Consider the following 21,559-nt stretch of genomic DNA (forward strand, 5'->3'; position numbering starts at 1 on the left):
TAGTTCTGAAGTGTTGGGAGTCCGGGTTTCAAAGCTGGTGCTCCTCTCCGCTCCAAGGAAAAGCATGAAACAACATGGAAATGGCATGGGAAAAAAAATTATCATTACAAACTGCAAAGTCATCCATCCTTCAACTGCCATCTTGGATCGGGCCAATGACCCACATGTCATTTGAAAACTTAGGGAGCTTAAGAGCAGTGGGGGAAACACTCACCCTGGCGACGGACCTGCACTGGTTGCCTTGAACTGAATGACAATAAATCGACAACTCTTTAAAATTTTGATTCCATCGTTTTAAACCTCGTTCCTGTGCTTTCAGAACTGATTCGCCAGTTTCTACTGCTAAAGTCGAAATGTTGCTGCTTGGTGGCGAAACATTTTTACTTTTTAAAGGATGCTGTAATACAAAAAGCGTTAAATTCCATGATTAACATTTCTTTCTACTTCGGTGCAAAGTTCTGAGACAAATAGAAAAAATGGACGACTGTTTAAAGAGATGGCAGAGGATTTCTGAAGTGTGACCTTCACGGTGAAAGTAAGTATAAAAACAATCATTTTAAGTGCTTAAGTGGAGGCAGCTGGACTTCCCTGGTTTCTTGAAAACCACCTCTGATCCAAAAGGTTCTGAACAGGGTGGGAAGCAGCATGCTTTCAACCTGTAGGCAGAACAATCTCACTAATTGGGCCATTAAGGTCATTAATGGGGCAGTTGGGTCAAAAAAGGTTTTCAGCGCCACGCTGGGCGCATTAAGTGATTCTAAAAGTATGTTCGGAAGGACATGCACTTCAAACTGGAGCCAATGTTCTCTGCATAAACTCTTCAGAAACACTAAAATGAGAGCAACAAAGGAAGCTGAATCATTCAGTCCCTTTGCCCGTTACTTATTAAAAAAAGGGAAAGAAATATTCCATAATTACTTCTACCTACCTATTTAAAATGTAGTTACTGAATCATACTTCACATTTTCTTAGATGGAAAAGCATTTAGGTTTTATGTGCAGTTCTTTTTTTATTATTATTATTTGAACTTGTATATGAACACAAGTAACTTTAGTTTTTCTTTCCTGCTTGGTTCCAGGTTGGTGCGGCAGAGCCATCTGGACGACCATCAGCTCAGAAGCAATACTCCAACAGCCTGCTGAGGTCAGCTGCCAACACAAACTCGGGACTCTTCTACTGAATAAACAATACGTAAACATGGACTTTTATCTGCCAGGGGGGATGTTATGCAAAAATTTAGAGTTTTTTTTTTTTTTTTTTGCCTTGATTATAATGTCATTCCCTCATCAAAAACAGTGTTGCTTTGATTCTTTCATGCCTGTTTGGGAAATCTTTTAATCTCCTATGGCAACCATTCAGCTGTGCAAAACACCTGGGTGGACCTAGCCCCGCCTTCGAGGGCAAAGTTCCTCCTGACTTGGTCAGAGTTGCAGTTTCCGAGCCCTGTGCCCACTCAGCCCCTTCAGACTAGCCAGCAGCAATTAGCAAACACCTGTTGGAAGCGAGCATCTGCTTCGCTCAGGAGCTACTTCCCAATGAAACGCTGGTGAAAACGTTTCATTGTGAGAGGAGACATGCTGTGATGACTTCCTGAAGGCAGAGTTTCAGAAAGAGCAGGAGCTTCTTAAAGAGACAGAGGCCCAATTTCAAGGTGTTCAATTACAGATTACCTTTAAGTCATATTTGAAATATACAGTCTTTTTATAACAATTGAAGGTAGCACGGCTGATTGTGGTATAAAATGGAAAAAACATAAAACTGGGGTTTTGTAGCTGTGTTTTTGACTTGTGTCCTCTTTTGATTGATCTCAGGGCAACTTTACCTGCTGAACTTTGACTATGCACCACCTGAAAGTGAAAGAGTGCCAGAAAAGATGAGGAAGTTATAATGAGCGAGAGGATTTCTCATGTGTTTTGAAGAGATTTACTGGAAGAACTGGAGAAATATCAGACTCAGTGATCCTGCTCTCTAAACTAATAGTTACCAACATAATTTAAAGAAACATCTGTGTAAAAAAAAATAAAAAAAATTGCCTAAACAAAATCAGAGCATCGTAAAACTAAATGTGGCATTTTCAGGTAGCTGAAAAAGTTTTTTTGTTTGTTGAATCGGTGTGGAGACCGAAGGTAATTGGATCCTACTTGGGAGGGTTTCCGCCTCGGTGTTTTCAGCAGCTGCCTTTTGTTCCGCTCAAGCATTGTTGCTAAAAGGCTCCACTAAAACAAGCAAAAGGAGGCTGCTGGTAATATCACTGTTTGCATTATTGGTCCAAGTCGCTGCGGGGGGTTCACTCTTGGAAGCTCGTGTTGTTGCTTCCGCCTCCAGGTTTAATATCGCTCATTTCGATTCATTATTGTGGGCGAGCGTGCAGATATTCCAGCTCTGTCTCATTACACCAAGAAATGTATTATTGCCACGGCCTAATTATCTTCTTCTCAGCTTTCCAAAGAAACTCAATCAAATCTCCCATTTGGTGTTTTTATTTTATTGCACACACACATGTCCTGGGCGCCATTATCAGTAGATATGAAGACAAGGAGTTAAGGTTCTTTTTGTTTCTCATTGTTGTCTGATCCTAGCGGTTAAATCTACCTCCATATATATTTTCATTTCATTCATTGCAGTCTAACACTTCTGGACCCCCGTTTTAAAGGAGCTCTGGTTTGAATGTTAATCATCAGGCTATTTATTTTGTCTTTTTGTGTGCCTGACATTTTCTCACCCACCCATCTGACAGCTTCCCTTAAAAACGCTAATTATACAGTCAAATACTAAAAGCAGGGTTGTTGGGTGTTTGTTTTTTTTTGTTTTTTTGGAAGAGCGTACTGCATCCTCGGCTTATTTTATTTCCCAGGGAAGTTGTCGCTTCTGAACATACTGCACGCCTACGTTTACGCGGCAGGCTGTGTTTTTTCACCGTCACAGAACTCGTTGCCGGTCCACACGGTTTATTTTAAAACTCTGAACCCAGAACGTTGAGGTTAGACACTTTTCTGTGCTACTACCACTTTTGTGTGCAAGGAGAACTTGGTCACACTTATGAAAATTGCTACTTTTTCGAACACCTTATGTTCACTTCAGCCGAGTACACTCTTTGTAGAGTAGCGTAAAACGTAGTGTGAGTATTGGGACCGGCCTACATTTGGAGAATGGCAAAGAAAATCTGTGTCATTGTTTACAATTTGTCCATGTCTTTGCTGATTCACCCGATTGAAAGTCTACTGGATTTGAGAACTGAGGACAGATTAAAATCTAGTGGAATTACATAGGGTGACAATGACCAGGATAAGGCTATCCTAATTGTCATAGAAAAATGAAAACAGTAAACTCCAGAAATAGTCCACTGGTCTACTTTTCCTGGGACATGAGAGTCTTACATGAATGTGCATGTCGGTTTTAACAAAAAGTGAGTTTAGCTCCTGCTAGTGGATTCCATGTACAGCTCAACTGATGACCGATTTTAATTTGTGGAGACAAGTTTTCAAAAGGAGCCGCTTGTTAAATAATTAGAAACCTTTCCAAACTCACATGAGTGTTTTCTTCTTCTGCTTTTTTTTGACTTCTTATAGAGACTAGTGTTCCATAAGGCAGGAGCTCCCGCGTGTCGCAGAGCTCGGCGGACTTCTGACAGGTGGTGTCACTCCTACGCGCTGCAAGCCGCTCAGGCAAGCAGTGCAGATGGTGCGTCGCAAGCTGTGTCTGCCAGCAGCTTTTATTTTCTTTTCTATTCTTTTTTACCCCCTTTTTTCAGTTATTGTAGAAACTTTCTAGGCCCTTCCTTACTTTGCAGGGAGAGGATTTGGGGCAGCAGTGGGGAAGTTCACTTCCTGGCTGGGCCTTCAGGAAAAGAATAAAAATCATCTCAAACTGTTTGTTCGACTTTTATATTTTTTCAATCACAAACAGGAAATCGTAATATTTCGTGAGGACTAACAAAAACGAAACAAGGCAAGGCTGGAAATCACTGAGCAAAACAATGATGACAACATAGCCAATGTGAGTTAAGTTGAGCTGAGAGAAAATGTTCTGTGATAGTATGTACATCCAGACTTCACGGAAAACGGCTTGATGACAAGTTTTTAAACGACAACCCCAGTTACTGCTCTAACGCCATGTAATGAGACAAAAAGAAAGAAAAGTCCAGTGTGAAGTTCGCTGTGAATAATAGTTTCACCAGAAATATCAAGAATAGATTGGTACAGAAAGCATGATGACAAAAGTGGGAAATCATTTAAAGTTGTTTTTTTTCATATGAACCCAAAATCTGGTAAATAAAAAAAATAAAACATTTTTTTATTTTTTTTTACAGCCAGACGACTGTTTATGTAGCTTCACATTAAAACAGGAAGCTCAGCCCAGATATAAAGAGACAGACCAGTCACAGCTTAGCACTTAATCAAAACTCTTTCATAGTCTAATCAAAGTCTGATATTTTGCCAGCGGTTTGTCCAGAGTTGTTAACAGTACAAAAGACAATAAAAGGTTTTATTGAAAGGATTTTTCTGTTTGACTTTGGAAAGGAGTAAATTCGTCTTTATTTACTTACATCATCAGTTGGAATTTCAACGATACATCGGCACTAACATCGGCATCATTATGTAACATGTCAGCACCGCCAGATTAATATGACTGAGCCAATATTAATAACCAATATAAAAAAAACTACATTTTTCAAAATTATCTGAAGCAGAGAAGGTGAAGTCAGCAGTCTTTATTTATTTATTTTTTTAAGGTGTCGGAAAGGATGTAAAATATATGTGTTAAAATAATATCGAATATTCAAGAAATGATATCGAATATTGATGTCGACCCAAATTTCCATATTGGTGCCTAAACATTCATCGGGACCTGGTGTCTTGTTTTCTTTCTTTCTTGCCTAATTCTCTTTGGACCTTTTGCCATAGTGCTACAGCAAAGTCCGTGCTGACACTCAAACACACACACACACACGCGACAGAACTTACTTTTTGGTTTCAGCACAAACCGGCGCGGTTCGTCGTGGGTGCACAAAGTTGTCATATCCTTCCTAGCTTGTAATTACCAATGTCAAACATTTTCTCGGTTCAGACTTTCAAACAAAGCTATTTCTGGATTAAAGGGCACCGGGAGGGAGTTACGTGATGACGTAGCAGTAACGTTGTACATTAATTGTTTTCTATCAAATTGAGCATTGCGTTTTAATTGCAGGTTTCTTTTTTCATTACTATTATTGTTTATTTATTGTCTTATTTGTTTAAACTTTGAAAAGAGCTTACTTAAACTAGATGTAATTGTTTTATTTTCTCGTCTTGTGGGCGGAGCCTGTGGCTATAAAACAGGTTACTTCACTGCAGGGAGTCAGTCAGAGTTTCGACTTCATTAACAGGTTACACTGAAGTTGATGGACCTTTAAGGTGTTAGGAAGACAATGCTCATTTTATTTATTATCCATCTAAGTGAATTATGGCCTTTCCTTTTTGTCCATGTCATAACAGAGCCCCGCTTTACTTAACTGGATTATCAGAAAAAAAATCTTGGTGAAAAAAAATATATTTATTAATGTTGGAAATTATATATACCAGTTGCCTTTAACTATACATTTTAGTTTTGATTGTTGTTGGCTTGGCGTTATTTCGATAATAAATACCTTGCCTTTCCAGCTGTATGTTGTATGTTACACAAAGCAAAAGCATAGGGTATACTTTGCCAGGTGTTGAACAAACTTGACAGATAATGTAAGTTAGCATCAAAGACACAATGACATCAATTGTTTCGGGTAAGACAGACCAAATTAAACCTAAGGAGTTTTTTTTTCTTTTTTTTTTACAAACACACAGATAATCCACCGACATTAGTTATTCTTTTTTATGTAAACAAATTTCCAAGCTTTCTTTGTCTGACCGGCTGAGAATAAGAAAAGTAGGTTTCAGTAATGTGGTGGCTGTGATCGCCCTTTCTTGCAGTAACAGTAGGAATTTTAAGGTAAAGTAACATGTAACAATGAATATGCGTTTACCCTGGTACATTGCATTTCAGAAAGTTTGCAGAGGTTCCAGCGAGCAAAAGAGCAAGAGAACCACTTAGTGGCATCAACTCCAAAGCAAAGCAACGCCAGACGTTTGGATCTTTGGCAACGTTGTTGCCAGCTCTCACCCATTTCCACTTTTTACCCAACAAGCCACTGGCTCTCCTTTCCTTGCAGAAGCGTTCAAACTTCCCTGAACTTCTCACCTTTTATCACATGCCAAACTCAAACTTTTTTGTTTTTATTGGGACTTTATGTGATAGATCGACACACTAATGCCCTAAACAAAATTTGGCAGTCTTAGTTAGAAAACAAAAACCATGTGTGTAATTTAATTTCAGTATGAATCCAGCTGTTCTGTGAAGAAGTTTGTTAGAGAACAAACAGCGTCAGGAACACCAAGTAACTCTGCACACGAGATTATCTGGACGCCAATCCTGAAAAAAAAAAGAAAAGAAATATAAAATCTGTTTAAAGCTACAGAAAATTTAAAATTGGAAAAGCCGTTCACCATCCAGTAGGACTTTGATCTAAAACATTCAGCCAGAACAACAATGGAATCATGTAGATTTTCAAAATTGTTTATCTCACTCCTAAAATGTTGCGCCAGTTGGGCATTTTGGTCTATCACATAAAATAAATGTTGATACATTCGAATCAGTGGTTAAAATGTGATAAAACGTGGAAACATTCAAGGGGTTTAAATCCTTTTGCAAGGCACTGTAAGACTCATCAGTGATTTCACTTGAACTGAGCTAAAAACCACAATATTTCTCCAAAACATCCAACGATTAAGACAGATTTTAGTCTGCAGGTAGAAATCTGAGCATCCACATTAGCCAAAGTGAAGACTTGTAGACAAATAATATCATTGCTATAAAGAGACCCGCGATAATGCGATCACGTTAAAAACACCGGTGTCCTAGCAACAGATCTCCAGCGGTGCAAAGATGTTTCGTCTCCCAGCTGTTCAAAGTCTTTCCCCCCCTGGTAAAAACCCACATGACGTCACACAGTCTGAGTGACGGCTCTCTCGGCCAAAGTCTGCACTCGCTATGCCCAGAAATGTTCGGGACTTTGACCACGTTAGGTGTGTTGCATCGAAACGTTCTCTCCGATTCCAGAACGGAACGAGACAAAGATGGGTTTAAAACAAAAAAAACAAAAAAAGAAAAACAAAACCAAACCACAGTGTGTTAGTGGACGTAATAAAGCCAATAGATGATGTTGAATAGGGAGAAGGCGGAGGGGAATATAATCCGCGACCACCTGTCGATGGCATTCACGTCGGTGAGGTCGGGGATTTTGATTTTAAGCTGTGACGATCGTCTCTGCAGGCGGGTTTTTTTGAACTGCGCGTTCCTGTCCAGACTGTGGCGGCCCGCCTCGTTGGGTGCGCTGGGCTTCCTGTACTGGACCCCCGAGTTGTCGAACGTCATGGAGGTGGAGTTGTGTGTCTCGCTCAGGGTGGTGGTGACCTCGTTGCTCCCCACCTCGTTGTGGATCTCCAAGGACGTCAGCAGAATGTTCCCGTGGGAGTCGACCTAGGAGAAAACGCAGACGGCAGCCAGGTTTAAAAAACAAAAAAACAAAAAATGGCCTCGATGACATCACAGATGGGATAAAACGCAGAGCGGCCTTCGGAGAGAAGGGTCCTCTGTCCCAAAGTTAAATCACTTCACACAAATCAGATCAAGGTCGCACTAGATGCCCCTGTTACTACTGTCATGGCGACTGCAGCTTTCCACACAGGAAGAGATAAATCACAGAAAGCTGAGATAAATACAAAGGGCACAACGTTATAACGTAGCAAATTCTGTACTGTCACCTTCCTCAAATAATGGCCAAAAGTGTTGTTTTTGTTTTGCCCAAAACATCTTTTGGAAAGAAAGAGATGGTGATTTTTTTTTTTTTTTTAGTTGACAAAAATAACTTTTGGCACAAAATGATTTCGGTCATTATTTGAGGAAGGTGACAATATATAAGACAAGGTAAACTGACACTCTTTCCAATCCAATCTGGTATGGATTGGTGAACAAGTACATCAATTTATTCAATTCAATGAAGAAAAACCACACAAAAAAAATAGCTTTAATGATTGACAACACAAAAAAATGGCTGAAAGTTGATTTTTTTTTTAGTGTTTTAAGAATGTGTTTTTTTTTACACGTTAAAATATGACAGTGACAGTGTAAGATGAGACAGATAATCTGTGGAAAGATCGATTTCCTCCACCTCTTTCCTGGTGGAGGAAATCTGAAGAAACCACCACTCCCAAACAAAAAGAAGAGCCAGGAGGATCTTAGCACTGTCAATCAACTCAGGTACATGGTCCTAAATGAGCTAATGGCGGAGAAACAACTTGCTACAGAAAAAAGCACTCATCCACCATCATCGGTGGCCATGCTCACTAGCCTTAGTATTCACAACAAGCTCTGCAGACAGGGAGAAGCGAAGGCGTAGCAGAAAGCAAGATTGTGATTAACAGCACTAAGCCCCACCCCCTGGCTCTGATTGGCTGTTTCTAGTTTGCACAGAGAGAAAGGCAGGTAAAAGTGACATAATGCAGCTTTAAATTGCAACTGAAACATGTTTTAAATGATGGTTTTTAAAACCCAGCTGGCTGGGGCGGACGCTCACCTGATGCGAGTGACGGCGGCTCTGAACCTGATTGGACTGTTTAAGAGATGACGAGGTCTTCCAGTTGACTCCTTCCAGAATGGACTAGAAGAAAGAAACAGAAATAATGTCCTCTGAGTTTAGATCAGGTAGGCGCTGAAGGTTCTTACAGTATTTCAGCTTTAGAGGAGTCAGAAAGGTCACCCAATAGAAGATTCACACTAGGATGATTGAACTAGAGTCACTGTTAGTCTAATGTTTAAAAGCTTGCTCCTTAAAATTCTTCTTTTCATGAATTATGTACTTACAGACAGAAATGTACATAGATTCATCACAGACAAGAGTCCCATTCAATCTGGTGGATTCATTTTAACAAACTACTTTTATGAAACAAGAATCGGATTCAAAAGTTGTGAATTTTCACTAAATTATATGTACAGGATTTATTGTATGCAAAGGCATCATAATATTTGGTTGAACGTAGTTTTCAAAACCACACACACACACAAAAAACCTTGTAGGAGCTCACACAGGGTAAATGCGACCCCTACCAGACCGAGCACAGGGTAAAAAGCTTGCAACATTTGTTAAGCAGATAATAGTGAAGGTGTATGTAGATCTTAAGCATGAATGCATAATTTTGACCCTGAGGATATGAGACAAAACTCGATCACTGAAACGTAGTTTTTAAAATTTATAAAAGTTTGGTGTTTCACACTGGAGGAAAAAAGAAAGGCACAAATGCATAATTAATAACCTGAAATGAATTCATGGCCATACACACAATTCGTTGTCAATGGATATAAACCTCTGACCTCTAACCAGAACCGTTTGATAGACCGTCCTTCCTTTATAACTAAGTGTGTGCAGTCTCCATTGTCTCTTTGGCTCTAAGTGACACTGAAAGTCCAAACCTTCAGATAAGGTTATTGTTCCATGCTGACTTGTAAAGATGGAGGCTGACTGCCTGCAGCAATAAATACCAATCAACAGTGATGACAAAGCTTGAATCAGCAGCTTAAATAATTTGCTGCTAAAGCTCTGCCACCATAAAAAAAACAACAACGCAGTGAAGGCTCTCCCACAGCAGAGAGTGCAGTAAGTTAAAATTGTAAATGAATCAAATCATTACCATTTCATTTATTTATTTTTTCGTCTATTTGTTTTTGAAAAAATGACATCAAACCTAACTACAAGTTGCTGTAACTTTATTAACTTTAATGACTCCAGGCTGAAGCAGAACAAAGTACAATCAAATGCATTTTCATTTTGCTGTTGCTGCCAATATTGGATTCCATGCAAAGTAGAAAACAACAACAACACAAGTCACATGATATTGGCAATTTCCACTTTGTCATCAATTTGGTATTTCCCACCTTGGGTCGGTCAAACCTGCCGCGCTCGTTATTTGCCTTCAGCGCCTTCAGAGCCAGTTTCTTCTGCATCTGCGGACCGCGTCCGAAGAAGATGTAGTTGACGAAGGCGTACTCCAGCAACGCCAGGAAAACAAACACGAAGCAGCCCATCAGGTACATGTCGATGGCTTTCACGTAGGGGATCTTGGGGAGGGTTTCCCTCAAGTGGGTGTTGATGGTTGTCATGGTCAGCACGGTGGTGATCCCTGGAGGGAATCACAGTCCGGTTAGCAGGGGAACCCCAACACAAAGAAAGATGTCACTGCGCCTCCCGTTCCGTCAAATGTTTTCTGAAAACCTTTTCACAGTGCTGACTGCGCCAACACAAAGCCTCACTTTTTAAGCATCCAACTTGATACAAATAGTCAATTTCTTAAAAAAAAGAAAAACTCCTAATATTTGATATGTTTTTTACAGCTCATACAGTGCTGGGAAGATGTTTACATATAATCATCAATGTCATGAATATCATATTCATCTAGAGCTTTGAATCATTTACTTAAGCTATACTTTTTTGTGGTGGAATGATTATAAAACATTATTATTATTATTATTATTATTATTATGTTAAGAATAACAACTGGTCCTAGTCTAAATTTAATCTAGTCGTATTTGATGTAAATGTGCTTAATCTATTATATATTCAAAATTATACATACAGGCTCAAAGGTACACATAAAACAGTCCCTCTAATATTTCTCTGGAACTTGGAGAAGGACATTTTTACAAATGCTACTGGTGTTGCAGGGCAATAAATCCACTTTATTGATTCGTCAAATTTTTTTGCTTTCAAAGTCTTAATTTTAGGAAGATCTGCATTATTATTTTTTTTTCCCCACAACCAATGCTCTCTGTGGGTCTCCAAGGTCCACCATCTTGTTTGACAAGCGTGTTGTACAGTTTGCATTTATTTGAACTTTGAATTTGGTCAACTTGCAGTGGGGATGATTGAAATAGGAGCCAGTTTTTGAAAATATGTTTTGTCAGTTGTAATTTATCTCAAAGCTGCAGTATATCATTTATATATATATATATATATATATATATATATATATATATATATATATATATATATATATATATATATTTTTTTTTTTTTTTTTTTTTTACCTCCCCCTTTGCTCTCTGCTACACTGCAGTTAGCATAGCCTGTCATCAATGCTCAGTATTGCCACCAATGACATTGGACAAATGGTTTTCCTGTAGTCTCTGCTATTAGAATATTTAGCAGTGAGTACATAAGGTGATTACAGCGGTAAGACCCTCCTCTTGACTCTGATTGGATGCAGTTCTTCAGACGTCAATAATAGCACAGAGAGGAGATGGAGAAGATCGATGTTTTCAGATTACCTATCTCATAACATACTCTCACGATATGGTGACAGTTTTAACAAATATGCAAAAAACTAATTTTAATAAAAGTTTTATACTCCACTTTTAAAGTGTGGAGATCAAGAAAAAAAATAAAATCAGAAATCAAATTTGGTATGAAAAAAAAAGTCTTAGATTTCTTTATTTAAGTCATATCATCCAGCCCTAGTTACGAGGTGTGTGTACTGTATATAGCTGAATATATGTATAAAATGATTTTTATTATATATATATATATATATATATATATATATATATATATATATATATATATATATATATATATATATATATATATATATATATATATATAAAATGAATATATTACATGTAATAATGTACATAAATATTATATGTACATTTTTGAATGCATGGGGAGCAGAGAAAAAGAAATCCACAAGAAATTCAAACTTGTACGTCCGATTCAGTTTAAGTAGTTCTTGTATATTCATTAGTCCAACATGGGAAAAAGATATTTTCAAATACATCATTAAAAGCCCACACCTAATATGATAATGATCCTGATGATGAGTGGATGTAATGTATATGACGCCAGAGAACTACCCAGGAAGTTCCCACCAGCAGGAGAAAAGAAGGAATTTGTGAATCATCACCCACACTGTGACTGAACTGAGACGGCTCAGTGATTAACTTTCATTGATCCTGCGCCGCCTCAGAGCGCGGCCTTTTCCAGGAGATGGCACTGAAGGAGACAAACGGCAGGAGTCTGCTTTCCTACAGAGCTACGAGTCTGAGGAGGAGCTTCCAAACCCGGCTGTCCACAGAACCTCCTGAAATACTCCACACCGTCTCATCACTTTGTACACATAGCTGAGATTTAATGATCGCTTGCCATAATGTGCTCTTCCTAACACGGGGAGCACTTAGAGCGCAGTGAAGCTGAATGAGGGTTTCCATTAAGGCAATCGAGTTAGAAGGAGTACTGTGTTTTCAGAAAGCACAGCTGACACCGATTCTGGAACTTTGCTTCAAATGGAAACAGATGAGCTTGAATTTTCACTCCGTAACTGGATGACTTTGAGCTTTAAGTAAATTTTTAACTTTCTGATTGATATAAAGACTCTTCCTGTAAGGATGTTCCCATCTGAAAGCACCATTACTCCCAGTGCCAGTAGGTCAGTAGATCTACATGAGTATCTTATTACACGACAAGGCTGCAGCCTCAGACAGGCTGATGGGAACGAACAACTAAATAAAAAAAAGAAAGAAAGAATTTTGACTTTTTTTTCTCAGGATTCTGACTTTAATTTCAGAACTGTAAGTTTTTTTTACTCTGAATTCTGACTTTGATCTCTGAATTCTGCCTTTGATCTCTGAATTCTGACTTTGGTTTTCTGAATTCTGACTTTGATCTCTGAATTCTGCCTTTGATCTCTGAATTCTGACTTTGATCTCTGAATTCTGCTTTTGATCTTCTGAGAAAAAAGTCAGAATGGGGAGACACTTTCTTGTTTTGTTGTGTTTCAGTGACCCTAATCCTCCTCGGAACAAATGCAAATGAATGATGAATGTATTATGACATGGGTTTCACATATAATATGTTAAACCATTGAATATTGTCTGTATATTTTTCAGTTTTACAGTGATGATTTATATTGTGTTGGGCCAGCAATAAAATTCCAATAAAATACAGCTTGCAGTTACAACATGACAGAATGCACAAAAACGTCAATGTATGCGAGTGCTTTTGCCTGGAATTCCTTTCTCTACTTACTGTATATTTTAATCGGTCTATTTTCCTCTCCAACAAACACCATGTATGTTAACATTTCCTGCTCGGGTCACATCATACCTAAAGCCACCCTGGCAGCGGAGGCGTCATAATTGATCCAGAAGGACACCCAGGACAGGATGGTGATGAGGATGGAGGGCATGTACGTCTGCAGGATGAAGTATCCGATGTTTCGCTTTAGCTTGAAGCTCAGTGACAAGCGAGGGTAGGCACCTGCAAGACAAGGCGGAAGAGGAAGCAGCTGACTTTGATTCGCCAGTCACTTTGGTTTGATTTCAGGATTGGTGTCAAAGTTCTGGAATACTCTGATTTAAAAAAAAAAAAGGAGATTTGACCAAATAAGGAGCGTTTGAAAGCTGGGTGGTGTTTTACACAGGTAAGAACATCATTAAAAAAAAGTTTATTCATACGAGTAAATCAGCTCAAACTGGAAAACATATACAATATGGATTTATTAAACACAGATTTTGGGTGAAAACCTAATGTTTGTAAGCCATGACCACCAAAATGAACAGAAATAAATCGCATAGTGTGTCATGAATCTATATAGCACAATAAAGTTTCCCTGTGTTGCTAAATAAACTTTTTGATGATATTTTAATTTATTGAGATGCATCTGTAAACATAACAGAGCTAGCACGATTTTATAGCCCTCTGCACATAATACATTCTAATTAACTGTGCAGAACAAGCTCTCCTTTCCTTCTAATAAGAGAAAGAGAAAATAATTTATTGCTTAAGGTAAAAGCAGTGTGATTATATTATACTCTATTATTCATCAAGACAAACAGGGACACACGCAGCCTCTGTATGCTGTCTCTAATCCTTCAAGCTACACGCAGACGCCAGAGTTGGGTACTAACTAGTTACATTTAGCTTTAGGAGTATTACTACGCAGTGCTACTCTTACTTGAGTAAAATTTCCTCCTTTTACCCTTACTTGAGTAGAAATTTGTTGAAGTGCTACTCTTACTCGAGGACAATTTTTGGGTTCTCTACTCGCCTCTGGCAGAGACGTAATGTAAGATCTGATCTGCGACCTTTGACCACCGTTGTCCCAACTCCCTTCCACCTACCAGTGGAGAAGACCACGTTCCTGGAGACGAGCTTGTAGTCAACTATAGAGAACTGAGGAAGCTCGATCCGGGTCACCCCGGTAACGGCCGTGTCTCCCCCTTTCCAGTAGAACTCTATGTCGTCTGTGGTGTACCCGTCTGCGAGGGAAAACCAGGAACAAGGTGTGATTCTCATGAGATGGACGGACAAAGTGAATTTGTTCACTTTGTCCGTCAATCAGTGATTTCTTGATTGACTGAGATGAAAATGGGTGCATGTGATCTATAGCTGTCAATACTTTCATGGCCGCTCAGATAGCGGCCTCAGATTGCAGAGCTTGCTAATGCTAAAACCAGTCTGCATGGACAAAGTTTAGCTAGAGAGGCTGCGGCCAGTAATATCGCCCAGATATGACAGGTTCATAAATCCAGAGCAATTCAGCTGCCTGTGCAGTTTCCGTCCCCCCCGCGAGACGATGAGTGTAAGAGTCTTTTTTATGAGGCTCGCTGCACTCTTCATAATTTTAAGTGATGGGAAAGTGAGGCCATCTGCCCCTGTTTCTTCTACTAAGCAAAAGAGGCTTGAGACGTACAACTTTCGATTTCCAGAGTGCAGTTCTGTTCGTCCAACGGGTATCGCCGCAGGTCCATCATGCAGGCCGCTGTCGTCGTGATTCTGACACAAAAACAGAAAAGTGGGGAAGTGATTAGGAAAATCCGGCCTCGAGTCACAGCAAAATTAGAATGGAGTGGGGTGCGGCCCGACATGTTCTGGGTTTGCACCAAAATAAGTCAGAACAGTACGGCTGAAACATATGGCTTAAAAATAACATTTTTTCATTCCAGATCCAAATTACGATTTTAATAGAGTTTTTTCTTGCTTTCTTTTTTAAAAAAAATTAGAAATAAAAAAAATGACAAATTATAGAAAATATTTTCAAAAGTGGCTTTTATTTCAGTCATTCCTTGTGTGAGTTGAACAACAGAGTAGAAGGGCCGGACTACAGTGAATATAGTCATAATATTGGAAGGATAAAGACACAATTTTACTAGAATGTCTTAAAATTAAGAGAAAAAAAGTTGCTTTTAATGACAAAAATGCTTCCACAGAGTTAAGTGTTTCCTTATCTGTAAAACTCATACCAAAGTTTAATTTGTATAACTCTCTTTGTGTTGGAGTTGTCATAAATGTACAACTTTAATCTACTAATATTATGACTTTATTCTCATACTTGGAAAAAAAAATACAGCCTAAATTAGGAAAACATGGTCATCAAACAAAATGACAGGCCTTACATTGGTGAAAAAATCCTGATTTTCCAAAAATTAAACCTTCAAAGAACCAAATTTTCAGTTTATTGATGATATCAATTTATTTCCCAGACGTAGAGAAAAATATGTAGCAATGGAAATATTTCTTAATTCATATCGTTTTAAAAAGGAAGTGTTATGTATTTTCAAGGCACATATGCTATTTTATAGTGCAATCAAGAAACTATGTTACCTTAAGCTATTATAAAAGTGCAATGACAAACTGGACTTAGAAAATTAATGCCTTAAAATTAGGCCTCTGTCTCTTTAAGAAGCTCCTGCTCTTTCCAAAACTCTGCCTTCAGCACATGATCAAAACAGAGTTTCTCCATTAAACCTTTAACAACCGAATGAGAAGCTAGTCACTAATCCTATCCTGAATAAACATGTCAAAACTGCTAACTTTAAATAATATTAGACGTACATTCTCACAGAAAGAACACTTCTCACCTGAGTCCGTAGAGGACGGTTCCATCCGGGTGGAGTCGAATCATTCGGTTCTTAACCGTGACCCCGTGCACAAAGGATTTCTTATCGTTGAGGAAGTATGTGTCTGGGACCCAGAGCTGGTCTGCTACTCTGTTGTCCAGCGTCAGGTTGAGGGGAATCCCCACGTAGGCCAGCCTCTTATCCCTCCAGTACTGCTGGAAGTACATGGTCAGCGTGTAGTCCTGTGGAAAATAAAAGAATGCAGTCATGTACCTTAAGACAGCACGATGGCGTACAGGGGCCATTGTAGACAAAAAAAAAAAAAAAGAGGAGTAAATTTGCTAGAAAAAAACTCAGAAATTTTGAGATGAATCACAGAAATTCACCATGTCATGTTTGCAGCTTTTTTTCACAGGAAACAAAAGTGATATTTATGGGAATAAGTACAATCTGCCAGGAGCAATCACATTTTCAGAACCAACACAATAAGAAATCAGAGTTTCCCTCGGTGTATTATAAGCCTGGCGGGCCACCAGGGTTTAACTGCGCCCCCACCAGGCTGAGAACCATTTATTTATTACACCGTTTTATACACCACTAACTCCATAGCCACTGCCTGTCTTTACTGGTCTACATGCCAACAGCTTCAATAAATAAACTGACAAATCACAGATAAAGGATCAACAAATTTTGGTCACTTTAATAAGGATGAAACAACTGAAGTGCAAAAAATGTATATTTATTTTAATTGTATATTTTTTTTATGTTTGCGTGTTTTTTTTTTTTAAACTTTGCAGTTGGTGTTTAGGTATTGCTAAAAATGTCTTCCAGTAACACATAATTACCTGGTCATATTTCCAAGTTTCCTGTCAACTTTAAACATTTTTACCTCAAAAACAGACATTTCTCTATTAGGAGGGTGGACGACCGCCCCACCAGGCTTAACAAGTTTTCTGGGGGAAACTGATGATCAGCTGATTGATCAGCTTCAATCACTTCAGTTTGAAATTCAGTTTGAAGCTGATAAATAATGTTTTCTTTTTATATTGATAGCTATTATTAATTACTACCAGCCATACCTGCAGAGGCATGAATCATTCATTAAGCTTTCATTTGCAGCAACCTCCCATAAGTTGATCCATCAAACACAATAGCTTCTCCTGGCTCTTAATGGAGCTCTTTACAAGCTCTCTTGGTTTTGTTCTGCTGACTAATGCTCTCTTAAATAAATAAGCAGGTCTTGGGAAATAAATAAAAACACGAAAATGCTCGCTGAAGTGGCACATTTACAGGATGAAGTGTTGCAAAAGCGGGCAAAAATCTCACACCGAAGCAGTGTGTCGGGACGAAACGACCCGGGCGTAAAAAGCGCGTTCTCTCCAGGGAGGACTGACGAACTTCCAGCTCGTTTTGAGCTGAATGAATTACACTCTGCGATCTGAGAATGTAATATGATCCAGATAAAGTCCTATAAATAATTCAGCCTATGTACAATAAGTGTCTCTTCCAGTGTGTTGAAAGCTTGTCCCTGTTTACTGTCCAGGATTCATTTGTTTTATTAAACCACACAGCGGGCATTTTCATCTGTCACACTAGATGATGGCTGTGCAGTGGATCCACCGTATTTTCTCAACACCCGTTTCATGCTGATGGGGTTATTCGGTTGTTTTTTCTCCTTGTTTAGAGATACTCTTCCCCCCCTCCTGACTCCTTCACGGCTTCTGTAAAGGCAGGATGCCGTTCTGCATATGTGGGCTGATGAATCAGCGTTGCACAACAGCTCTTACGCTACGGCAAAGAAGTTCTACCAACACACTCCTTTCACGTCTGGGTTGTGGCTATTTTAAACAGCTTAAGATCTTCAGATCCCACTTCAGCAGCTTTCCTATAACGATACCTTAGCTTCTCCGAAGCAGAACCTCCAACATTTCTCTTCACTGATCTGGTCCGATACATTCCAGGCCTCGGTGGGTTAGTCACCACCGAAAATTCACTTTTTTCTCACAGGGAGGTATGTAGGGTTGCAATTTTTTTCCTCCCTTGACACCAAACAGTTTCATTTAAAAAATGCACTCTTAGCTGACTTGTGTGATAGTTAACACTTAAATGTGATAAATATGTTAAAAAAAAAAAATCAGGAAGGGGGAAAACACTTTTTACACCCCTAATACACAAGGTACAAAAGTTGGAATTTTCTAACTTCATTAACTTGGGTGTGTTTTGAAATTATTCTCCACACAATTCCCTTCATCTCTGTCCAGTCTTGTCTATTCTGAAATCCCTAAATAAATTTCAGGGTAAGCGCTGTCATCGTATGCAGATGCTACAAGGTGCACTGGTCAGATCAGACGAGACACCCTGAAGACACCATCCCACCGTAGAGCATGGCAGCATTTGTCAGGCTTTGTGATGCTTTTCATCAGTTGAAAGGAAAGTGGATGGTGTGAAACAGAGAAATAATGGAAGAAAATCTGTACTAGGTTTGGAATAGGTTAAACACACTGCCAGAGCTACAGTGGAATGGTTTAGATTAAACTACAGAATATCTCAACAATCCTAGGAAAACAGAAAAACACTTGATAATCTGTGTTTGCAGGTATTTTGTGGGGTGAATAAGTCAGTCTCTAGATGGGTCAAGTTTATTTTATTTTATAGCAGTTGTTTTGGGGTTTTGATTATGTCATGATTATTCCTAGTGATCAGTTTATCATGTTTATTTCTTCCTTGTGTCTCCTAGACTCTTTTTCTTAGCTTCCTCATTAGCTCGCCCCCTGCTGCCTCTCTCTCTCTCTCTCTCTCTCTCTCTCTCTCTCTCTCTCTCTCACTCTCTCTCTCTCTCTCCTTGGGCTGATTTCTGCTGGCTCCCCTCACACCTGCATCCTGTTAGCTCATCAGCCCCTGTCTTTTGTTCCAGCATTCAGCCTTGCAGAATTTAAACACTTCTTCTGCTCTCCTTGCTGGTTCCTCCAGCAAGGAGCGAGAGCGGGGTTAGTTCCCCATTGTTTCTGCTTCCTGTGTTTTTGTTCTGCCCTGGCAAACTCATCTGATTTTGGCATAAAATGCTGTATAAAGAAGAAACTTCAGACAGTGTCTAACTCCATGTGGTTATTATTAAAACTGCTCTATGTTGGGGTTAATTAAGGGAAACAATCATCTGAAATGCATCAACGGAATTTTTTATAGTAAAATTTCCAGTTTTATATTTTCCAAATATATTACAAAGGTGTACCCAGCGTCCCGTAAAAAGCAGAAACGGACCAGTGATGAAGCTTGGCAAAACATGGAGCGAGAACCTGAGACGAAGATCCGCAATGGGAAGTCCAACAATGCTCTTCTTGCAGTCACACAAGTAGGACAGCTAAACACTAAAATTAGGCCTTTTAGCTGGGTCTAAAGAGGCAACGGCCCCACTGTTAATAATGGTGTATTCTCAGTCGCTGCAGGAACGAACATCGATGTTCCCTTATTAACTTATTCTGTATTATTATTATTAGTAAAAGAAACATTAGTGCCCATTTAGGTGCTAAACTCCTATAATAGAAACATCTTAGTGGGTGGGAAATTAGATTTGACTCTGTCGTAATTTCATCTCTACTTCTAACTCAAGCAACATTTGAGGATGATGACTATAAATGGATTTCATTAAATGAAACGGGAAATTCACAAACTAATAACTGTGAAAGACAACAACTGTATTAAAACTGATCTGTAACCAGATTTCAAGAATCCAAACAGCAACAAACCCTCTGCTAAGAGAGGCAGCCCTTGTTAACACAGTGCAATGAAAACAGACTTACGCCCTGCAGATGTCTGCCGCTTTTCTTTTTTAGGTCAAATTTACTACTTCTGATTAACAAACATTTTTTTATTACCATCAAACATAGTTTGAGTAAATACAAAATGCAGTTTACAAATTAGACTTTCATCTTTTAACTGGAATTATCTACATGAACCACGCTATTTTGAGTTTAATTTTACAGGTTACCTGTTTACCTCTAGAATTAAGAAACCTGTTGTCTGACAACAGGAAGTCAGCTAAAACACGCCAAAAAAAAAACACAACACATCCAGGACTCGACAAGATAAGAAACATAAACATTGACATCGGGAAAGAGTTACGAAGTGATTTCTAAAGCTTTGGGACGTCTGGGAACCACAGTGAGAGCCTTTATCCACAAAGGGAGAGAACAGGGAACAGAGGTGAACATGACCAGGACTTTATGACTGTGGATTGGAGTTTTTGCTGTCAAAGGTTCTTAGATGTAGGGGGCTTTTAAATTTTCACATGCAGTAGGACCAGGTTAGTTTAGAAATGTTGTTGTTCTTAATAAAAATAAGCATTTTGTATTTACTCATACTATCTTTGTCTGATACTATTGTTTGTTTGATAATCTGTAACATTCAAATGGGACATAAAAACACCAGAGAAATCCATATGAGGGTCAAGACTTAACATGAATGTGGCCAAACCGTAAAGGAGATTAAAGGTGTTCCCACATTTGATAGTCTGACGGACTTGATTCAATTCGGGACCATAATTACAATATTTGATACATTCTCAGTTGGTGAGGTTTGCTTTCAAATGGCAAAACCTTTGAAAAAACTATTCCCCTCCTCACCTGTGGTGGTGCTGCAACATGAACTACTGAAGGAAACGACACAAAAACCTTTGAAGAAGACATGAGCGCAACTTGTAATGTAATCAAAAATGGAGTAGCGTCAGATTTTAGCAGTTTTGGTGAAAGACCACTAGCCATTTCTCCCGCTGGTACTAGCGGGAGAAATGGCTGAACCACGCGTTGTATTTTCCCAGAATCCCCTCTGCTATAGTCCACTTCCTGCTGTTGGAGAGGTCTCTGATATACTAGATGTTCACATATACATTCGAACTGCACTAGAATTCACCTCAATCAAAGAGAGACTTTGGTTGTTAGCCAGACCAGAGTTATCTTTTTTTCACATTTCCCCAAACAAATTTAACTTTCTAGACAAACGAACCAGAGTTTGGTTAAAGCAGACTAAACAAGACTGGTGTGATTGTGTCCTAAAGAATAATGGACGAACATAAAACCTAAACTGTTAACTGGAGATAAGCACCAGCGACCCTCCTGATCCCATTAAGGCACAAGGGTGTACAGAAAATGGTGGATGGATAAAACGTAAACTAATGTGAGTGTAGTTTCTGTAAAATATGTATTCCTTTACATTATGAGCTAAGTGTTCAACAAATAAGGCACCAGTGTTGATAACAAAACTCCTAAGACTTGCCACATACTTCAGCATCACCTTCACTTTGCAAATGAACATTAACACAAACCTTCATGCGATCTAAAAATTGCCTACAAACACAGATATTCTAAATGCTGAGCGTAAAAATGCCTGCAGATGGACTTTGGTTTAGGCTGCTGTTTGTTATGCAGGCCACAGGGGACACTGAAAAACATTTGTTTTCAGCAACAGAGACTAAATGAGACCCGGTGGGAGGGTGAGCCCGTCATCTTCAGTTTGGAGAGTTCACTATCTCACACTCAGACATGGTTCCTGCGTGCCAGTTAAACACTGTTTATGTCGACTTAACACTGCCGTATCTGCTGGGAGTACA

General features: G+C 39.0%; 1 protein-coding gene across 2 annotated transcripts in view; it reads right to left on the minus strand.

Moving 5' to 3' along the window:
* Nucleotides 1–3,868: 3,868 nt before the first annotated feature.
* Nucleotides 3,869–21,559, minus strand: part of gabrb3 (gamma-aminobutyric acid type A receptor subunit beta3) — a 53,428-nt gene continuing 35,737 nt past the window's right edge. For both annotated transcript variants that reach the window (XM_014981767.2, XM_014981768.2), the window contains 7 exons: nt 15,979–16,199; nt 14,811–14,893; nt 14,239–14,376; nt 13,223–13,375; nt 10,000–10,244; nt 8,645–8,728; nt 3,869–7,548 (listed from right to left, as the gene is read on the minus strand). In XM_014981767.2, the coding sequence (XP_014837253.1) occupies nt 7,201–7,548; nt 8,645–8,728; nt 10,000–10,244; nt 13,223–13,375; nt 14,239–14,376; nt 14,811–14,893; nt 15,979–16,199 (1,272 nt within the window). In that variant the 3' untranslated portion in view covers nt 3,869–7,200. The remainder of the gene's footprint in view (nt 7,549–8,644; nt 8,729–9,999; nt 10,245–13,222; nt 13,376–14,238; nt 14,377–14,810; nt 14,894–15,978; nt 16,200–21,559) is intronic.

The sequence above is a fragment of the Poecilia mexicana genome, unplaced genomic scaffold (genome assembly GCF_051168715.1).
Source record: "Poecilia mexicana isolate PSO_F unplaced genomic scaffold, ASM5116871v1 scaffold_4, whole genome shotgun sequence".
NCBI classification, from domain to species: domain Eukaryota; kingdom Metazoa; phylum Chordata; class Actinopteri; order Cyprinodontiformes; family Poeciliidae; genus Poecilia; species Poecilia mexicana.